Here is a 22,941-nt window from a genome sequence, read left to right on the forward strand (position 1 = left end):
TCTAAGGTATGTATGTCTTAGTGAAAACTATTAGATTTTAAAGATTAAGATAAAAAGAAGAAAAAAAAAGGGACTCCAGGGGTAAAAGAAGGACTAATTAACTTTTAAGGGAAAAAGAGTTAGATATCAAATTTATCAAAAGCAACATACAAGAAAAGCAACACAGAGCAGCATTTAAAACAAAACTCCAGAAGGTGTGCTGGTTTGAATCAATTATGTACACCACAAAAGCCATATTATTTAAATCCAATCTTGTGGGTGTAGGCTTATTGTGGGTGGGATCTTATGATTAGGTTGTTTCCAAGGAGATGTGACCCACCCAATTGCGGGAGGGACCTTTGGATTAGATTATTTCCATGGAGATGTGACCCCTGCCCATTCAAGATGGGTCTTAATTAATTTACTGGAGTCAAGAGACTTTCAGAGCTGACACAGACCCAGACGTTTAGAGATGCTAAGCTAAGAGATGAAGCCCAGAGTTTGCCCTGGAGAAGCTAAGTGAAAAGCCACAGACATTTAAGGAGGAAGCCACTGGGATCAGAAGCTGAAAGCAATGCAACCAGGGAACAAAGGACCAGCAGACACCAGCCACAAACCTTCCCAACTGACAGAGGTGTTCCAGATGCCATTGATCTTCTCCTCAGAGATGGTATCTACCTTTTAATGCCTCAACTTGGACCTTTTCATGGCCTTATAATTGTGAATTTGTGAACCAATCCATTTCTGGTACACTGCATTTCTGGCAGCTTTAGCAAACCAGAACAGAAGGAAAGCGTGAACCAAGTATTTTATAGCCAGTTAAATGTCCTTCAATTATAAGTGCAATAGAAAAATGGTTTTAAACATGCAAGAACTCAGGGAATACTGTACCCATGAGCTCTCTTGAGGAATTAGCTAGAGGATGCACTTCATCCAACCAAGAGAAAACTGGGGAATTTCAGAAAAAAAGACTGCTGATTGGCATTCAATATGTGAAACTGCAGACCTAAGACTAAAACTAAGGTGGACAGGAAGGCGAAAGAATACATGAACATTACATATTCTGACAAAGAATAAACAGTACAACTAAAAAACAAGAAGAGAGAGGAAAAGAAGCAAGGAGAATAAGCTCATTAATTGTTGGACAGGTCATAAGTGAGAACTGGAGGATACAATAAAACACTGACAAACAAGGTAGAAAAAATTAAAGAAACAGGAGACCAAGGGCATTAAAGAAGGTACAAGTGAAAAAGGTAACCAAACTTTGAACGAAAACATAAACCTTCTGTTCTGGTTTGCTAATGCTACCATTATGCAAAATACCAGAAATGGATTGGCTTTTATAAAGGAGGTCTATTTTGTTACAAATTTATAGTCTTAAGGCCATAAAAGCATCTAAACTAAGGCATCAACAAGATGATCCCCTCACTGAAGAACGGCTGATGGTGTCCAGAACACCTCTGTCAGCTGGGAAGGCACATGGCTGGAGTCTGCTGTTCCTTTGCTCCCAGGCTGCATTTCAAAATGGCTTTCTCCAAAATGTCTCTGGGTCTCTCTTAGCTTCTTCAGCTCCTGTGCATCTAAGCATCGGGATCCTCTCTTAGCTTCTCCGGAGCAAACTCTGGGCTACCCTCTCCAAATGTCTCCAAGCATCTCCATGTGTCAGTGTCTGTGTCAGCTCTTAGCTTCTCTCCAAAATGTCCCTCTTGGCTGCTCTGAGCTCCTTCTGGTTGTGAGCTCTTTTATAGGATTCCAGTGATTAAATCAAGACCCACCCTGAATGGGTGGGGTCCATATCTCCATGAAAATAATTTAATCAAATGGCTTGCCCACAGCTGATTGAGTCACATCTGCATGGAAACACTCAGTCAAAAGATTCCAACCTAATCAACACTAATACATCTGCCTGCACAAGACTGCATTAAAGAATATGGCTTTTTGGGGAACATAAAATATCCAAACTGGCACACCTTACTAAATAAGGACCTGTCTTACACTGAAAGTAGTGTCTTAAAGTCCCATATTATTCATGTTTGTTTCTGTCTTCTTACAATTCCTGTCATTTCTGCTTTATAAAGATGATTCAGCTTTTATATGTTGTATAGAATTCTTAACTATTATGGCTTTAGCATTAAAAAGTGTCCCTCCTTGTCACATTTACAACTTTCTGGCTTGAATTCTTCTTTGATATGAGGATTGCAACCTCTTCTTTTTTATTATTTCCATTTGCCTGGTGTATCTTTGCAATCTCTATATTTTTAGCCTTCCTGTATCATTTCATTTTATGAGGGTCTCTTATTTTCCACATTTAGTGAGGTATTGATTTCTGAGCCAAATTGAAAATATTTTTACTTTAATAAGCAAGTTTCTTTTATTAAGCACAGTTTTTTAATATAACTAATATGTTTGGTCAAAGCTCTGTAATTATTACCTTATGATTACTGTGCATATTGTGTTATACTGTTGTGTTTTTCTTTCTATGTGATGTTTCTTTGCTCTTATTTTTAAAAGTTTGATAAATGCTATTACTGAAAAATTTTGTAATAAAAAAGGCCTATTACCTTTTCAAATCCATCAACTAAAAATTTATGCCTAAGTAACAATGTGCAAGGTAATTTTTTATCCAGCAAAATTCTAGATTGATGCTGTTACTTGAACAATCTGTTAAAGGAGTGTTTTTCTAATTGTTTTGAAAGCAGTGATACAACTTCTTTCCTAACAAAATTTTATATAGTATTACCAAATGGAAAAAAGCACAACTACCCTGGTTAAACTCAGGGTGAAGTATCTAGAAAGTGAAATAATCTATATTTCTCCCTTCTAGTTCTCTACTGGAAAATCTAGGCCTCTAGAGTCTTAGGAACACAACAGAAATACATGGTCCTAAAGTATACTGTAAAGGGTACTGAATTATAAAAGGATATCAATTAAAATTATTTTAGTGAAGTAAGATTGTTTCTTCAGTCCACTTACCTACATTCCACATAGAGGCTTGTGATCTTGCAGTGACATTTTATTCTAAGCATCTGAACACAAGGAGGACATTCTCCAGGGTGGCATGGCAGAACACATGGGTGAGGACAGCCTAGAGGTCGTGATTTAGAGCACCCTTCTTCGCAATGTAGGCATTCTGGGCCAGCCTGATAAATAGCAAGAAAATAAATCTGCTAACTGCAGAAGTCTAATGTTTCTATATGTTAAAATTATAAAATTTAGAGTCACTATGCCCCTTATTATGCATTAAAAAAGAAAATATTTCTACAGCTCTTAGAAATAGTTAATACAATGGTACACGCTCTCATTCAACTTAAAATATTCAAAATGAGAACAGCAAAATTTTTAATATGACATAGATTGTTACTCACATAGATTTTTATGTCTATGAACCTCATTAAATCAAATCACCTTTAAAATGAACTTGACTACATAAAGTGCCCCTACTAAAAACGTAAATTACTTGGTAATGAGTAGTCAGTGGCAGAAGAAAAATAGAGTAAAATGTTATAACTCCATTTCCACCCAAGAAGCACAATCATTACTGAACTAAAGAAATCAGCAACCTTGTAACATATTAATAAAAACGCCCAAAGCATTTAACATTTCGGAGATATTTGTCTCACCCTGCCAAAAAGAAAAACATAGAGAGGGGGCAAACAAGAATGACTAGCAATTTATTTTTTTAAAGCACCTCAATTTAACTAAAATTAAATTACATTAAAAAATAAATGTACCTTAATATAAATTAACAACAGCATCTCTCTGCTCTAGCAGAACTTAAAGTTCTTTATAGCAGGATATTGCTTATTTTTACATGTCATACATGAGAAAAAAATAACTTAAAGAGCTGTAGACACGGATACTAAGTATTAAAGCTTAAGTATTTTTTATTATTTCTAAGTACAGTTATGATTACAAAAGTAACTACGTCAAAATTCTAAGATACTTTTGACATTCAGTATTAAAAAGTGTTTCAAATTATGAAAACATTCTTCTATAAAAAATTTCTATTTTTAAGCTTTAAAATGTATATTTATTTATTCCACAAATATTCATTCAGCGTTTATGTACCTGGCATTGTTCCAGGCACTGGAAATATACAAGACAGATCGCTAGCCCTGTGGAACTTAAATGGAAGTAGGAGAGGTAAAGAACACAGTATAATTTCTTCATAATCGCTATGAAGAATGATTAAAAGCAGGAAAAGAGAGAGTGATGGTAGCAGCAAGGAGGCCTGTCTGATGAAGTTCACATCTGAACAGAAATTGAATTAAATGAGGGAAAGGGCCCTAAGAAGGTAGAGTTCCAGAGAAAGGGAATAATAAGTGCCAAGACCCTGAGGTCAGAATAAACTTGGAATGTTCAAGAAATAGAAAAAACAAAAGCAGAAACAAGCAAGGGAGAGAGTCATGAGTGATGAGGCAGGAAAGATAGTTAAGAATTATGATCATTATAGTGCCTTGCAGGGCACAGTAAATTGGATTTTACTTTGAGAGTGATCGAAGGCTACTGAAGGGTTTTCAGATTGGTGATGACACCTAATTTACATTTAAAAAAATCAATCTGGATGCTGTAGTGAGAAAAAGTGAAAGCAGAAATATTGGTTAGGGAAATACTGCAGAAGTTTAGAAAAGAGGTTTGGATGAACAGTATTCCTGAAAACCCGAAAGAATACCCTAGGCTCTATCTAAGACTCTAAACACGTTTTGCTTATCAAGTTTATATTTTCAGAAACTTAAAAGTCTCCAGATTGTTCCTATGCCAGATAAGCCCTGAAATCCAGAGGTACCAGTCTCTCCAAGAACATGGACCAGTTTCATTCCTCTACCCCATAATGCTGACACCCCTTTTCAGCACAAAGAAGTTAAGAGTAGTCATTGCCCAGATATCCCTGAAGATTGAGAGAATGATCAAATGAGAGGGAGGAGATGTAATGGAGAAGTTAGGATTTAACAAATGTTTATGACTCCTGACTCATTACCGAGATTTTTTATTTTTTTATTTTTTTTACTTTCTAGTGTATTAGAGTAGCCAGAAGGAAATATTTGAAAATGTTGAACTGTAATCCAGTAGCCTTGATCTTTAATAATGATTGTATAACTATATAGCTTTTATCTTCTGATTGTGTTACTGTAAAAACCTTGGGACTGCCACCCCTTTTATTCAGTATATAGGTAATGAATAACAAAGTAAAGAAATGCATGAAAAAATAAATAAATAATAGGCTGGGAATATGGAGAAAAAATACCCCTACATAAACTATGGACAATAGTTAATAGTGCTACTTTAATAAAAACCTTTCATCAATTATAACAAATGTGACTACTGTTAAAAAAAATAGTAGAATTACAAAAAAGTGCTATCATCAATTATAACAAATTTTCCACATCAGTGGAAGTGTTGGTGGTGGGGTGGTGTACGGGAATCCTGTATTTTATGCGTGATTGTTCTGTAGACCCACAACTTCTCTAATAAAAAGAAAAAAAAAAGAGGTGACAGATGATGTAAAGAGGTGACGGATGATGTACAGAGGTGTGAATGGATGAAGATGTCTGTGGTAAAGGTTAAGAGAAACGGTCAGATTCAGGATCTATTTTGAAGGTAAACGTAACAGGACTTGCTGTGAGACAAGGGCAATAAAAATAAGAAAGAAATCAAGCATGATTCCTGTCTTTGACTAGCACAACTAGGTAAAAATGGTAATATAATTTTCCGAAATGGGAAAGTCTAGGGTACAAATAGGCAATGATTCACAAAATATGCAAACCATACTTTGGCATGCTTATTTTATATTTACCATTCTGGTAACATAACCGAAGTTAATACGCACAATCTATTTCATTTGTTCCTTCCTATTTGGTACACCTGCAACAATCTTCTACTTTAATAACATGAGACGAGTGTACTGGGCCAGGTGTTAAGACTTCAGGGACACTACTTTCTTACTTGCTATTCTCTTGCTGTGGAACCATGAACAAGTCATATCACAACTCTATGCTTCAGTTTTCCTATCTCCAAAAAGAAGAGAGTTATGCTGATGATATGGGGCTGCTTTCAGCTACGGAAAAAAAAAAAAATCACTGATCTGTACTTGCCAAGCCATCTTCCTGGATCACCTCCAAATTCAAGTTCTATCTCCCAGGAAAGCTATCTTAATTAGCAAATATAACAAACCTAGCCGTCAAATATTTCTTGCAGTACTTATTAGAGAGAAAAAAAGAAGTTTTAACCAAGGGAGCAATGTTGCAATAATCCAAGATAATTCCCCAATCACTTGTTGTTGGAAAAAAATGTTTAAAACATAACGTAAGCGTACAAGGGGTGAAAGCATGATTGTGAAAAACTTGTGGATCACACTCCCTTTATCCAGCGTATGGATGGATGAGTACTGAGGAACAGAACGGTAAATTGTGTTGTGTGCATACAATACTGAGCAACTGCGAGGAGTGAAGCTGTGAGACAAGCAACAACGTGAATGGATCCCATAGACAGCATTTTAAGTGAACTACGCCAGAAACAAAGGCAAACACTATAATGCCTCACCAATATGGACAAACTACAATGTGTAAACTCATAATTCAATCTTAGAGCACAGCTTATTAGGGGAACGCTTATTGTAATGGTCCCTAGGTTGTAAGGTCTTACAGCAGTCATATCTGTTCCTGATCTGCAATGGCTATCTCCAGATTCTAAGATGCTGATCCGTTTGTGTATAACCTGATCAATCCCTAGAACTTTGGGTATCTGTGTGACACTTGAAACTCAGAACTAAAGCTCAGCAGATATGAATGTCAGTATTAACGCATACAGCAACAGCTAAAAGAGCTGAAAAAAGAGTCCAGACTTCAATTAGAGATATGAATAAAGCAGATCTAGTTAGGACGAGAGCAAATCAGGCCAAAGAGTAAAGGACAATACTGACTGTGTTTTAAAACTTCAACTTCCATGTGAGACTAAGGGAAGAGATATTTATTTGGTGCAGGATCTGTATTTCCTAAACAATTTAACTCATACTGTTTGTTCAGATACCATAATTACACGGAACTTTTAATAAGAAATGAGACCTGGTAGGTTTGTACAGGTTAATGTGAAACTGCGACACATCTCAAAGTAATTTGGGCAGAGAATAAAAATATATATGCAGGGCCCCACTGAGGAGCCGGGGGAAAATGCAGAAGTGTTGGACTTCCTCACCTGGATTGTTGCTGACGTTCTCACAAACATTTGAGGACAGACAGTTTGGTATACCAAGCCCTCTATCTTGGAGCTTGCCTTATGGAGCTCATTACTGCAAAGGAGAGGCTAAAACTGCTTATAATTGTGCCTAAGAGTCTTGCCCTGAGTACCTCTTTGTTGCTCAGATGTGGCCCTCTCTCTCCAGCTAACCCAACTTGGCACGTGAACTCACTGCCCTTCCCTCTATGTGTGACCTGACTCCCAGGGGTGTAAATCTCCCTGGCAACACAAAATATGACTCCTGAGGAAGAATCTGGACCCAACATCGTGGGACTGAGAACATCTTCTTGACCAAAAAGGGGATGAGAAATAAAACAAAATAAAGTTTCAATGGCTGAGAGATTTCAAATGGAGTCAAGAGGTCACTCGGGTGGGCATTCTTATGCACTATACAGATATCTCTTTTTAGGTTTTAATGTATGGAATAGCTAGAAGGAAACACCTGAAACTATCAAACTCCAACCTAGTAGCCTTGACTCTTGCAGACAATTGTATAACTATGTAGGTTATAAGGGTGACAGCATGATTTTGAAAACCTTGTGGATCACACTCCCTTTATCCAGTGTATGGATGGATGAGTAGAAAAATAGGGACAAAAACAAAATGAAAAATAGGGTGGGATGGAGGGAATGATTTGGGTGTTCTTTCCTACTTTTATTTTTTATTCTTATTTTTATTCTTTCTGGTGTAAGGAAAATGTTCAAAAATAGATTGGGGTGATGAATGCACAACTATATGATGGTGCTGTGAACAGTTGATTGTACACCATGGATGACTGTATGGTATGTGAATATATCTCAATAAAACTGAATTAAAAATAAATAAATAAAATAGATTGGGGTGATGAATGCACAACTATATGATGATACTGTAAATAGATAATTGTACACCATGGATGACTGTATGGTATGTGAATATATCTCAATAAAACTGAATTTAAAATAAAATAAAATAAAATAAAAAGTAAGTATGCATGTAGATCACTGTGTGACTATTGATCTATAACTTGGAAGGCATTCAGAGAATTAAGTAAAACTGAAGTTACAAAAAAAAAAAAAAATACTGTAAGCATATATACAATTAACCTAAGGACCTTACCTTGTTTTTACCAGTGCAGTCACCATTTTCAGTTACTTTATGGCATTCTTTCATGCAAGTATGATTCTGACAATCCAAAGTTCGTCCACAAACTCTCTTACAAGAGTAGGGTCCTACAGCATGGCATGGTAGTGGACTCACCTTAAAAAAAAAAAAAAACATGAGAAAATTAGCACAACACACACATTCATAAACCTTCTGCACCCATGTTTCTGAAAGACCCCACCACCAATTCACAAAAGTTAGTAAGTTTTCATTCATACAAACTGAAGACATAATTATAAGAAAAGAAGTCTATGAACCTAGCACTTTGATCACTAATAGTAAGGAAAATAGTTTTGACTCTCAGTATTATTCATTATAATAGGAATCAAAAAATATGTCCTTCAGATTTAGGTTTTTTAATACCAATGAACTGAGTGACCTCAGAGAAAGCATTTAACTTCTTCATGCCTAAGTTTCCTCTTATAAAATATCTTCCTCTTAGAATGTCTGTGAAGATTCAATAAGTTAAAGTGCTTGCCTGATGTGAAATACGGACTCAATGTATAGTATTTAGCATTAGAACCAAAGAACTCTATCAAAAACTTCCAGATAATGGATGAAAAGAAGCAAACATTCTGTCTCTAAAAGGGATATTCAATATAATGATTGTGGTGAATGCATATACATAGGCTAATTTTCAAATAAAAGCATTATACATTTTTAAAATTAATAGACAAATTCTTGTACCCTTTACAACACTGAAATAACAATATTTTGACTTTTTATTTCTAACAATCTTGGTGTCAAAGAGTTTTGGACTACAAGTTTTATTTAATGATTACTGCCTATAACTCACCTCATGCTTCCCAAGACATTCCCTGCAAGGAAATAAAATGAAATGAAAATATTATAACTTTTTCAAGAAAGATTTATAAAGCACAGACATTAACCCCACTAGTTTGTTTGCTTAAGAGTAGAAAATAAACACATGTAACATATTTGATTAAATAAAAACATGTCACTTCAAAAATGAAATCTGCCATTTGAAACAGGTTACTTGCCTAAAATATTTAAAGGATTTCCATTCCTCCATAAGTATTTACACATTTCAAAACATTTCCTAGCAAGAAAAAATGTTGTATGCTATGGTGTAAGATCACTTACTTTTTTAAAAAACTGGATAATTAAAAGCCTTTAAAAATTTCATAATGATTATTTGAAATAGAAAATGGAATTATCAGTTATAATTTGACAAAAACTACCATAGTAAGACCCTGCAGAGCTATACTGTGAGACCTGATAACAAAACATCAGTTTTGCCATCAAACTACTTTTTAAAACTTTCATTGTAGTTTTTTAATGTCCACGATATGAGAAGTAATGGCACAAGAAAGAGATTCCAATAAAATTCAGTCTAATATGTACTGAATGTCTCCTCTTCCAAAAGGCATTATTCAGAAGATGTGGCAGATTTATAAACGAATTCCTGCCCTCGCCCTCAAGGAAGTCATGATATCAGAGTGCCCTGGAAGAATTTCATAAACATTAAAATGCTTTCAGAATTCGAATTTTAATGCTAAAGATCAAACAACTACTTAAAACCCTATCCAGTAAGAAAAGATGTATTTAGGTCTTAACAATCCTTACCTTTGACAACTATAATCAATCACCTTTCCTCCAACTAAGATTTAGTGTAGCTCTCTGTGGGCCATACTAAAATTTAATTTAAAAACCTAAGTTTATTTAATACTTACACATATTGATAGACATAATCTAGTCAGGATAACTTTATATAGCTAACCCCTAAAGAGAAGAATACATGTTCCTGATGCATTTATTTTGCAAATACTATTTTCCTTCTGTAGATGGTATCATTTTTAAAATAAATTACATCTAGATAAGGAAATACATATCTACAGCAATAATAAAGTATGTTTTTATTATTTTCCCTCCACTGAAGGATTACATTTCTTTGGCTAAAATTACACAAACTTCAAACCAGCATGCACTGTAATGTTAGATCACAATGCTACAAACTATTACATACTTTTTTTCACTTCAATTTTTTTCTGCTCATAAATAACTCTAAAAAGCTGATATGGAATGCAAGAGGCTAATATGGCTGCTGTGCAAAGGCAATACCGAGACCATTGAGTATTTGTATGTCTCTCAGATAAGAGGCACTGCTCAAAATCCCCCCCACTGGAAGAGGGCAGAAGAAGAGATAAGGGGCATAGAGGTCTGTGACAGAGGAACAAATAACCATTGTCTTCACTCTGTTATCAGGGCTGGATCAAAGGCGGCCCACAGACCTCTGCCCAAGCTGACAGCTGGAACTCCCAAGGCAGCCCAGGTGTAGGTGGTATTGAGGGGATATGTCAGGCCTCAGGTTTCATGAGGTCCCTCATGCATGCCCAGGAAGGCCTTAGCCAACAGTATCTTCCCACTCCAGCCTTTCCTTGACTGACCAAGGAAGAAACTTACTAAAAAATATGGTTGGATCATAGTACCTATGAAAATTGCATACTTCAAAAGAAAATATATTCCTGGAAAAAGGGATGGATAACAGTGCTTTCCACACAAAGAAATACTTTTTAGTTTGTACAAAATAGAATTAGAAATTAATTGAATTTACATTTAAACGTTTTTAATTCATCATAAATGGAGCCAAAAATTATACCAATTTATAAGAAACTAGCAAACAAGTGGGAGTGCTGTAAACTGCTAAATATGGCAAAACAGGATTTTAGACCCTTATTCCTCATTCCCTTATTTATAAATAAAGTCTTTTTTCTCCCCCCCTAAAACAGCCATTTTTCTGATTCCCCACTTGATTTAATCATTGCTCAAATCATCCTGCCAGGCAACCCAAACAAAGGATTTCCCTCTAAGAGCCCGAATAGTCAACAGACTAGAGCAGTGATTCACCACCTTTAGTGCACATCAGAATCAGATTGCTGTCCTGACTCCTCAGTTGCTGACTCAGTAGATCTGGGTTAGGGCCCAAGAATCTACATTTCTAACAAGTTCCCAGGATTAGTAATGCTAATACTGCTGGTCGATTGGACTAAGCATCAAAACTATTGGATGAGCCCTAGCCAAGAGACATTCAGCAGAGTTTGGTACTCTTTCATTTTGGCTTCCTATCTGAAGATGAGAGGATTCTTGAATTAGAATTTGGGCTACATCAAGAAGCTAGGCGGGCTGCAACTAAGCTATTGATGAAAAGTAAAATGGGACCTAGAGGTACTGAGGAAAAGGACTGGAAGGCAGACTGCTATCAAAGTGACACAAATAATAACTGGAGAAACATCAGAGGGCAGGAAGGGGATAGAAAGGAAATTTCAAGTTTTCCCTTACTTATTCATTCTCTTCCCCTCAAAGCAGCATCCATCTCATCAGTGCTAACCTTTAGCCTGGTTTATTTTTGAGGAATTTTAGGTTTATTCCATAGGCAGTAGGAAATTAATGAACATTTTAATGAAGGGAATAATATGATCAAATTCTGAATGTGAATAATTACTTTGGCAACACAGTGGAAAATTAGAGATCACAAAAGTCTTGAGACCAGTTGGGGGTTATTGGAGACATCTAGGTAAGCTACAATGAATGCTTGAACTAGGGTGGTAGGTAAGACAAATAAAAGACAAATTTGAGAGACTGTGGAGGCAGAATCAACAGGACTTATTGTTCAAGTGAATGTGAAGGACAGGAGAGTTGGAAAATAAGATGTTTTCCAAACCAAAGCAACAAGAATGTCAAGATAATTCAATGGGGGAAAGGACGGTCTTTTGAACAAATGGCATTGGGACATCTGGATATCAACATGGAAGAAAAATGAAATTGGATCCCTACCTAATACCATATACAAGTTATTAACTCAAAATGGATCTAAGACCTAGAAATAAGAGTTAAAACTATTAAACTCTTAACCTCTTAGAAGAAACCATCTTTATGACATTGACAAAGAAAAAACAGATAAATAGGTCTTCATCAAAATTACAACTTTTATACATTAAAAGACACTATAAGGGAAATGAAATTATACCACAGAATGGGAGAAAATATTTTCAAATTAGGTATCCCATTTGTGCTACCCAGAATAGATAAAGAACTCTTAGAACAATAAAAACACAACCGAATTTAAAAATGAGCAAAGAATTTGAATCCTTTTCCCCAAAGAAGGTATACAAATGGCCAATAAATACAAGTGAAAAGATGCTCAACATAGTTAGTGATTAGGGAAAAGCAAATCAAAACCACAATGACTGAGATTGTGTAAATTACTTTGGATAGAATTGGCATAACTAATAGTCTTCCAATCCATGAGCACAGAAGATCTTTCCTTTTATTTAGGCCCTCTTTGATTTCTTTTAGCAATGTTTTGTAATTTCCTGTACACAGTCCTTTACATCCTTGGCTAGCTTTATTCCTAGATATTTCATTCTTGTTGCTAGATAGTTCAGTCTTTTAGCTGCTATAGTAAATAATTTCTTTCTTGATTCCTTCTTCAAATTGTTCACTTGTGCGTGTTAATCTTATACCCCACCACTTTCCTGAATTCATTTATTAGATTCAGTAGCTTTGTTGTGGATTTGTCAGGATTTTCTATAAATAAAATCATGTCATCTGAAAAATCAAAAGCTTTTGTTCCTCAAAGGACTTTATCATAAAAGTAAACTGTGAAATATTTTTACATAAAAGTAAAAATACTAATGGGGAAAAACATTTGGAAACCACATATCCAGTAAGAGTTTAATATCCAGTATATATAAAGAAATCCTAAAGACAAACAACCCAATAACAAATGGGCAAATAACTTGAATAGACATTTCTCCAAAGAAAATATACAAATGGCCAAAAATATATTCAACATCGTTAACCATTAGGGAAACACAAATAAAAAACAAGAGATATTATTTCGTACACACTAGAATGGCTACTATTAAAATTACAAGGGTTAGGATGTGGAGAAACCGGAACACTCATTCATTCATCACTGGTGGTAATACAAAATGGTGCAGCTGCTGTGAAAGACACTTTGGCAGTTCCTCAGTAAGTTAAACATGGAATTACCATAAGACTTAGCAATCTGACTTCCAGGTATACACCCAAAAGAACTGAAAGCTTGAACAGATATTTGCAAACCAATGTTCATAGCAGTATTATTCACAAAGGCCAAAAGATGGAAGCAATCCAAGAGCCCATCATTGATGAATGGATACACAAAATGTGGTATATTTTGGAATAATGGAATATTATTCAGTTGTAAAAAGGAATGACATTCTGACACGTGGCAACATGGATGAACCTTGAAGACACCACATTGAGTGAAATGTCAGACACAAAAGGACAAATATTGTATGATCTCATTGATGTGAAATAATTAGAATTAAGCAAACTTACAGAGTCAGAATCTAGAATATAGGTTACCAGGAGACAGCGTGGGGGCAGGGAGTTAAAGCTTAAAATTACCGTTTCTATTTGGGACGATAGAAAAGTTTTGGTAATGGATAGTGGTGATGGCAGCACTACATTGTGAATGTAATTAACAGCACTGCATTATGTATTAGAATGTGGTTAAAATGGGAAATAATAGTTGTATATATGTTACTAGAATAAATATTTTTTAAAAATCCATGGAACTGCACAGAACAAACAGTGAGCCTTTAGTTAAATCATGGACTATAGTTAACAAAACAAAACATACCAAAAAAAAAAAAAAAAAAAAAAAAAAAAAAACCCACAAAATACCACTTCACACCCACTAGGAAGGTTAAAATAAAAGACACATAATAAGTGTGTGGACAAGTTTGTGGAGAAATTGGAGCCCTCATACACTGTTTCTGGGAATGTAAAATGCTGTGTCCACGTTGGAAAACAGTTTGGCATTCCCTTAAAAAACTAAATATTTATCACATGATCTAGAAATTCTACTTTTAGATATATACCCAAGAGAACTGAAAATAGATGTTCACAAAAACTTATACATGAATGTTCACAGCAGTATTATTCATCAAAGTCAAGAAGTGGAAAAAATTCAGTGTCTGCCAACTAATGAATGGATAAACAAATGTGGTATATCCATACAACTGACTATTATTCAACTATGAAAAGGCATGAATTACTGATAATACTGCTACATGGATTAACCTTGAAAACATTATGCTAAGAGAATGAAGTCAGACATAAAAGGATACAGATTGTTTGATTTCATTCATATGAAGTGTCCACAATAGGTAAAACCCATAGAGACAAAAAGTAGATTAGTATTTCCCAGGCAAGGGGTGGGGGAGATGGGGAATAACTTCTAACAGCTACAGGGTTTTACTGGGGGTAATGAATATATTCTAAAATTGTTTAATGGTGATGGTTGTATAACCTTGTCCCTTGCCTTGTTTTTAAAATAACAATTCTTTTCATGACTTTTTCCCATGTTTTAGAAAAAAATCTGAACATATACTAAATGCTGTATCATTTAAGATGCCTTAGGCTTTAAGTAACAAAAAACAGCTTTATTAATAACAACCTTTCACAATTAGATTGGAGGTAGAGCAATTTCAGAGTACATTAATTCAGTAGTTCATCATCAAGGACCCAGATTCTGTCTTTCCAACATGTTATTCTCAGTGTATCATCTTCGTTCTCAGACTATTTGCCTTTCTGATTACTACCCACACAGATATGAAAGTTTCCAAAGGGATAAGAGGGAACCGTCTATATATACACATATTGAAGACTGAGGAAATCTTTTTCAGAAACCCCATAGCCGAACTACCTTCACATTTCACAAGACCATTTCTAAACAAATCCCTGGAAAGGAAAATGATAGCTCATGATTGACTTAGGCTAGTTATGATTGGAGCTCTACAAACAGAGAAGGCTGAATGCCAAAACAAAATCTGTGCTTTTCCATCCCAGAGAAGGGGATAATAGAAGTTGGTTAAGAAACCAACTTTATAATATTCACCTTATTTTTTGTTTGAAAACCCAATGTGGCCTTATGTATATTCAGCAAGAGCCTGACAGAAAATATCACAGCACATGAATTCTGGTCTCTTTGATCTTGCGTAACTCCCTTAACTTCTCTGGGCCCTAGTTTCCTCAGTTTTAATATGGGTTTGTCATGGATCAGTTGTTTTCTAAAGGTTTTCCCAGGTTTTGATTGATTGTTCATTCATCATTTACTGAGAATGTGGAAGTATTTACTTTCTCCCCTTTCATTTTTTAATAGCTTTTTGTCTTCTGCTACCTTGTAGTGACTTGCAATAATGTACCCTAAAAAAAAAACACGCTCTTAATCTTAATCCCTTTCTGTGGGTATGAACTCTTATAAAAAGGACCTTTTGATGAGGTTACTTCAGCTAAGTTTTGGCCCAATCAGGATGTGTTTTAATCCTCTTACTGGAGGCATTGTAGAGAAGGCCACAAAGAAGCCATGGAGAGAAGCAAGAAGCCGGAAGTTAACAGAACCCAGAAGAGAAAGAAAAGAACATCATCATGTGATGGAAAAGCCAAGGAACCCCAAGGATCACCAATGGCCAGCCCCAGAATGTCAAAAGCCTTCAGAAAGAAGGCATTGCCTTGCTGATGCCTCAATTTTAGACTTCTAGCCTCAAAACCATGAGTCAATAAATTCCTGTTGTTTAAGCCTACCCAGTGTACAGTATTTGCTTTAACTGGAAACTAATATATACTCATTGTAAAACTGACATTTTTTCACCAAGGTCAACAAAGATCTTAGTACTAAATCCAGTACTTCTCAGTACTTCGTCATTACGGGAACTCTTATAGAGGTAGTAGAGCAATGGCTCTGAAACCAGACTTCCTAGGTTCAAGCCCTCTTTATGCTACTTTGGACAAGTTGTTACCAGTCTGTGCTTCATTTTCCTTATCTGTAAAATAGTTTTCCTTATCTGTAAAACAGGTAAAATTATAGCACTTCCCATATAGGATTACACTGAGGATTAAATGAGAAATGTGTACAGTACACACACACATACAAACACATATATACACATTAACATAATACATTTTATATGTATATAAGTATATTAGCATTAGATATATGTAAGTAAATAGGTATATATTTCTTAAGTATATACATTAATACAATAAAAAATAAAAATTTTTTAAAGGAAAAAAAGTACTTATAATTTCCTTTGTGACTTCTTCTGACCCACTGGTTATTCAGGAGTTCTGTTTAATATCCACATATATGTGAACTTTCAAAATATCTTTTTGTTACTGACTTCTAATTTCATTGCACTGAGGTTGGTGAACATGCCTTGTTTAAATGCTTTTGAATTTACTGAGACCCACTTTATTGCCAAACAAGTCTATCATGGAGAATACTCCAACTGCCTTAAGAACATGTATTCTACTTCTGTTTGGTGGAGTGTTCTATAGATGTCTGTTATGTCTAGTTGATTTATAGTGCTGTTCAAGTCATCTATTTCCTTGTTGATATTCCATCTAAATCAACCCATTTTTAAAATGAAGCATTATTATTTGTCCATTTTTTCATTTTGCTTTTAATCTATTTGTGTCTGTGACTCTAAAATGTGTCTCTTGCAGAAAGCATTCAGTTGGATCATGTTTTTAAATCCATTTCACCAATCCCTGCCATTTACGTTTAATGTAATTAATGATGGGGTAAGATTTATGTCTACCAGTTTACTATTTGTTTTCGATACATCTCATGTCTATTTGTTCTTTTATTCCTCCACTATTCCCACCTCTTGTGTTTCGATTTCCTCTAGCGTACCATTTTAATTCCTTTGTCATGTCTTTTAATATTTTTTTGAATTATTTTCTCAATGGTTGCCCTGTGCATTACAACTAACATCTTATCTTATAGCAATTTAATTCAGATTAATAACAACTTAATTACAATTGTCCATAAAAACTTTGCTCCTAAATACCTCCATTCCCTCTCCCTCCTTTATGGTGTTGTTATAATTATTCCTGTATGTAGATGTCTTGTAAATGAGACAGGATAAAAATGTTAAAAATCAGAAACTATTTACACCATCTTTTACATTTACCTATGTAGTTACCTTTGCCAATGCTCTTTCTTTCTGTGGACTTGAATAACTTTCTACTGTCCTTTCATTTCAGCTTGGATGACTCCACTTAGTATTTCTTGTAGGGCAGATTTGCTAACAATAAATTCTCTGATTTTGTTCATCTGGGAATTTTTTCTTCATTTTTGAAGGATAGTGTTGCTAAACTTAAAATTCTCGATTAACGGTCTTTTTCTTACAGCACTTTAAACACATCATCCTACTGTCTTCTAGCCTACATTGTTGCTGATAAGAAATCAGCTGTTAATCATAAGGATCCTCTGCACATGATACGTTGCTGCTTTCAAGATTCTCCGTCTCTGTTTTTTGACAGTTCTGATATGCCAAAGTGTGAATCTCTGAATTTATCCAACTTGGAGTTTGCTGATCCTCTTGAATGTGTAGATTAGTGTTTTTCAATAAATTTGGGATGCTTTTACCATTATTTCTACAACTATCTTTTATGTCCCTTTCTATTTCTCTTCTCCTTCTGGGACTCCTATTGTATATACATTTGTATGCTTGATGATGTACCACAGGATTCGGAAGCTGGGTTCATTTTTCTTCTTTCTCTTTCTTTTCTTTTCCTCAGACAGCATCATCTCAATGGATCTATTATCAGGCTTGCTGTTCTTTCTTCTGCCAGCTCAAATCTCAAATTTTTATGTGCTGCTGCTTCTTTGTAAAATTTCTGTCTCTTCGCTCATATTCTCTGGTGAGACATGGTTTTCTTTTTTTTTTTAACATATTGAAATTAGCTAATTTAAAGACTGAGTTGCTTCAGGGACAGTTTGTACTGATTCCTTTTTCCCCATGTACAGGCCATACTTTCTCGTTTCATTGCATTTCTTACAAATTGTTGAAAATGAACATTTAAAATAGCATAATGTGGAAACTCTGCAAATGAGAATCTCTCCCTTAATCATGGTTTGTTGTTGCTGTTTGTCATTGCTGCTTTTTGTCGCTGTTTGTTCAATGGCTTTCCTAGACTATTTCTGTAAGGTCTGTATTCTGTGTCATGTGTTGCCACTGAAGTCTCTGTTTAGCTATCTCAATGGTAACTAATAACTGGAGATATTTCCTTAGAAACCTGGAACCAACAGTCTTGCCAAGGGGCTCCGTGTGAATGTTGGGACATGTCTTAAATGCTCAACCATGCAACTGACAACCCTGCCTTAGTCTTCACTTCCTGTATCACAGAGCCTCAAGGTCAGCTACAGGTGAGAGTTTAGGGTCTTCACAGGTCCTTCTTGAGCACGTCTCCAACCCTACATATGAGCACAGCCCTACACATGCACATGGTCTTCTAGATCCCAGGAAAATGTTGGAACTTTACAAAATCCCTATAGACATCTAACTATCCAGCTTTTCCACTTAAGTTTTTTTCTTAGCCTATCTCTTGCCCCAAATGTTACCTAATACTTCAGGCAGCTGTGAAGTTAAATAATTGCTTATAATTGCTTTTGAAAAATGTCCCCCAGAGAAAAAGCTTTTCACACTAGGCTAGCTCCAAGTCTGGTCAAATAAAGACAGCCTTATCAGTGAGGTCTTCCAGAGAGCCAAAAGAGAGATCAAATTACTTGTCTGGCAATAAGGCTTTGAGGAAGCTCCAAACCCTATTCTGTATCCTCTGGTGGCTGATAAATTGCTGGTTTTCCACAATTGTGGGCTGTTAGTTTTCAAGGCTACCATGGAACTAGAAATAGGGAGACAGTAATAGGGCATGTTAAAACACCACAAAGCTTTCTGTTCTTAACCCAAATTAAACCATTTTTCTCAAATAAACCTTTCCAGACTGCTACAGATTGACAGTTCTGAAAAAGTTGTTTCTGACAATATCAACAGTTTTCTCTCTGCGTTTAAGGAAGAGAGAATTTTTAGTGGTCCTTACTCTACCATATTCACTGACATGTTGGAGACTTATCTTGAACCTCTTTATTTTCAAACAAATTGAGAAATAAAGAAGGTACGTGACTGATTCATGAAAGAAGTCAAGGGAAACAACACTGAACTCAAGAGTTCTTACTCTAAAAACATAATCTGTTTTAATATACAAAAAAGGAAAACAAAAAACAAAAATCTTCCAGTAGTACATTCCAGTCAAGTGTAAAGGAATGATGGTTGACTGTATATTACTTTAATTTTAAAAACCTCTAGTAAACATGACTTGGTAATGCCAGGCAATTTTTTCTACTGTCAGAAAGTAATTAATACAACCTAAAATTTAAAATAAATTAATTGCAATGAATAAAACAGGGTATACACATCTACTAAATATAATCTTCCTATAAGACAGATTAATAAATTCAAATGTTCTTGATTACCGTATGAATTAGAATATTTTAAAGCCTATGAGTTATAATAGCAATGTCCCCTATTCCATTTCTCTTAAAACAAAAAATTCAGGCCACAGATAAACCTCTCATAACTCAAACTTAGTAATGAGATGCTATAAACAACTTGGTCCATAATGACCATACCACAAGCACTTGGTAAAAGAATAGTATCCAGTATATGAATACCTTCCTTACATGAAGAAAGTTAACTACTCTGTGCTAACTATTATAGCCCCACTCCACTAAATCAAGAGACTGAAATCACCCAATTTATAAATATAGCTCCAAAAACATTTTACCCCTCAATTTGACTGCACAAGCAATACATAAAAATACACATGCTATTTAAATTGAGGGGAGAGCTGGGGGGGGGAGCAGGGATTAGAACTTGTAGAGAATCTATAACTTGAGAAGTAAAGAAAACAAGAATCCTCTTTTTAAAAGACCAATACACAAGACATGCCAATATTCCATTTGAAACCCTAACTGTAGACAACAGCCCCTTTCCTTAAATTTTATGTTGCTGCTCCTGAGCCCTCTGTACTTCCTTTTTTCTTATATTCGTAGCTCTGCTGAAAGTATGACTCAATTCCAGGATTTCCTGCTACCCTAGTTTCAACCTCTTACAGCTCAGTCCTAAGCATTCTCTGACCCATCCAGGAAACTACTTCTTTTCATTTTTAATGCTTCCCTCAAAACTCTCTTTCAGGTTTGCCTTATCTAAAACCTGGCTTTCAGGGGTGATGTCATCGACATGCTTTCAGGGGTGACGTCATTGACACGATGACATAAACAGCTACTGAAAACTTCTCTCCAGATATTCAACGAAAAAAAGGACAATTCTGAATTGTCTGAAACTCTGGAGAAGGATATAGACTGGTGTAAGACCCTGCAAATGCCAAACTGAAGAAAGAGAAGAAATATCAGAAAGACATGGTTATATGGTGCAAAATCTATATTTTCTGTAGCACACTATATAATTCAACTTGTATGGTCAGTTTATTCAAATGCCATTATTACATGGAATCTTGACTAGGGAGTGAGACCTTATTGTTTGTACTGGTTAGCATGAACCCACAATATAACCCAGAGTAATTTGGGCAGAGAATAAAAAGTATTTACAAAGCCCCCTTGAGGCTGGGGATCCTGATATGCTTGCAAGCATTGGAGACCACCAGCTTAGTAGGCCGAGACGTCAATCTTGGGGCTTGCCCTTATGAAGGGCTAAGCCTATTCATAATTGTGCCTAGGAGTCACCTCCAGAGGGCCTCTTTTATTGCTCAGTTGTGGCCTCTCTCTCTAAGCCAGCTTGGCAGGTAAACTCACCATCCTCCCCCCTACATGGGACATGATTCCCAGGGGTATAAATCTCCCAGGCAATGTGGAACGTGACTCCTGGGGATGAGCCTAGACTCTGCATCATGTGATTGAGAAAGTCTTTTGGACCAAAAGGGGGAGGAGAATTGAAACAAAATAAAGTTTCAATGGCTGAGAGATTTCAAATGGAGTCAAGAGGTCATTCTGGAAGTAACTCTTATATGTTATATAGATATCCCTTTTTAGTTTTTAGCTTATTAGAATAGTTAGAAGGAAATATCTGAAATTGTTGAATTGCAATCCAGTATCCTTGATTCTTGAAGGCGATCATGTAACTACATAGCTTATATGGTGTGACTGTGTAATTGTGAAAAACTTATGGCTCACACTCCCTTTACCCAGTGTATGGACAAATGAGTAGAAAAAATGAGGACAAAAAGTAAATGAATAACATGGAGGAGGGGGGTATGGGACATTTTAAGTGTTTGCTTTACTTTTATTTTTATTCTTATTTTTATTTTTTGGAGTAATGAAAATGTTCAAAAATTGACTGTGGTGATGAATGCACAAACTATATGATGATACTGTGAACAACTATTGTACACTTCAGATGACTGTATGGTATATGAATATATTTCAATTAAAAAAAAAGTAAATGAGGGGGGAGGAGGGATATGGGATGCTTTGAGTATTCTCTTACTTTATTTTTATTCTTATTTTCATTTTTATTTTTTGGAGTAATGAAAATGTTCAAGAACTGATTATGGTGTTTAATGCACAACTATATGATGAAAACTGTGAACAACTATTGTACACTTTGGATGACTGTATGGTATGCGAATATATTTCAATAAAATTACATTAAAAAAATAAAAATATAAATTAAACCTGGCTTTCCTCTGTTCTCAAGGAGCTTACAGACTAGCATGGTAATCAGTCAGGAAAACTAGGAAATGATGAACTCTTGGATGTATTATTGTAATTGCAAGTGCAAGTTACTTTGGAGGCTAAGAAAGGCATGAAAATGGTATGAAACTCCCTCTAAGGGGAAAGATGCAAAAATAGATAACTAGAGAGAGGAGCTAAGATGGCAGCATAGAGAGGAGTGGAAAACTGTTAGTCCCACTAGAACAATTCATAAACAACCAGAAAACTAGTAAATAACCTGGAACAACTGCAGGGAGACAAAGTGACTGTCCACTCATCACACACCAACCCAAATTGGGAGGAATGCCCGAGATTGCAGCATAAAATCTGTAAGTAAAAACTGTGGACCCGTGCAAAGAGCCGGAGCCCCTCCCTCACAGAAGCCTCGCCGTGCTAGAGAGCAGCACTCTGTGAACAAACTAGCGTACCTCAGCCCAGCTCCAACTGGGGTTTTAACATTAACTGCTCAATCCAGACTGCGAATCCACAACAAGCAGACAGAGGCTTTTGGTGACGACTGACTTGGGAGAGTCAGGAAACATAACTGTCTCAGGACGGAGAGCCCAGAGGATTGGGTGCAATCTCTGGCCAAGGAGTGAATCTGGGGGCTTTCTGTCCCTCTCTCTCTCAACCTGGGTGGCTCAGTGGAGAAAGCCTCGGCTGTTTTGAGCCTGCAGTACTCTGCAGTAAAGAAAGCCTCAGCCATTTTAAAATCACATCACTTTGACCAGCAGTCAGAGAAACAAGGAACTTATTGATGTGCAGCTGACCTTTCTGGAGGGGGCATAGCTTCCCAAGAGGAAAGGGAGGGACCCAGCTCTTCTACTATCTGTCTTACATTTGAAACCAGACCCCAAAGCCTGGAGAGGAGAGCCGTGGGCCACATCCCCTTACACCAGCTCATGACAGGCTGACAGGCAAACCTGCCAGGCAGAAAAGCACAGGGTGTGTCAATCCTCTAAGAAAAACCATCAGGGAAACCGAATACTGAATATTTCCTC

The 22,941-nt window shown here is 35.9% G+C and overlaps 1 protein-coding gene across 6 annotated transcripts in view; it reads right to left on the reverse strand.

The window, feature by feature from the left end:
- Positions 1 to 22,941, reverse strand: part of NFXL1 (nuclear transcription factor, X-box binding like 1) — a 110,164-nt gene that overhangs the window by 34,641 nt on the left and 52,582 nt on the right. For all 6 annotated transcript variants that reach the window (XR_005215855.1, XM_037829742.1, XM_037829746.1 and 3 more), the window contains 3 exons: positions 9,152 to 9,173; positions 8,311 to 8,451; positions 2,953 to 3,119 (listed from right to left, as the gene is read on the reverse strand). Coding sequence is in view for 5 of the 6 variants with exons in the window: in XM_037829742.1 (XP_037685670.1) it covers positions 2,953 to 3,119; positions 8,311 to 8,451; positions 9,152 to 9,173 (330 nt within the window). In the remaining variant the exon portion in view is untranslated. The remainder of the gene's footprint in view (positions 1 to 2,952; positions 3,120 to 8,310; positions 8,452 to 9,151; positions 9,174 to 22,941) is intronic.

Source organism: Choloepus didactylus, chromosome 3, assembly GCF_015220235.1.
Source record: "Choloepus didactylus isolate mChoDid1 chromosome 3, mChoDid1.pri, whole genome shotgun sequence".
Lineage (NCBI taxonomy): Eukaryota > Metazoa > Chordata > Mammalia > Pilosa > Megalonychidae > Choloepus > Choloepus didactylus.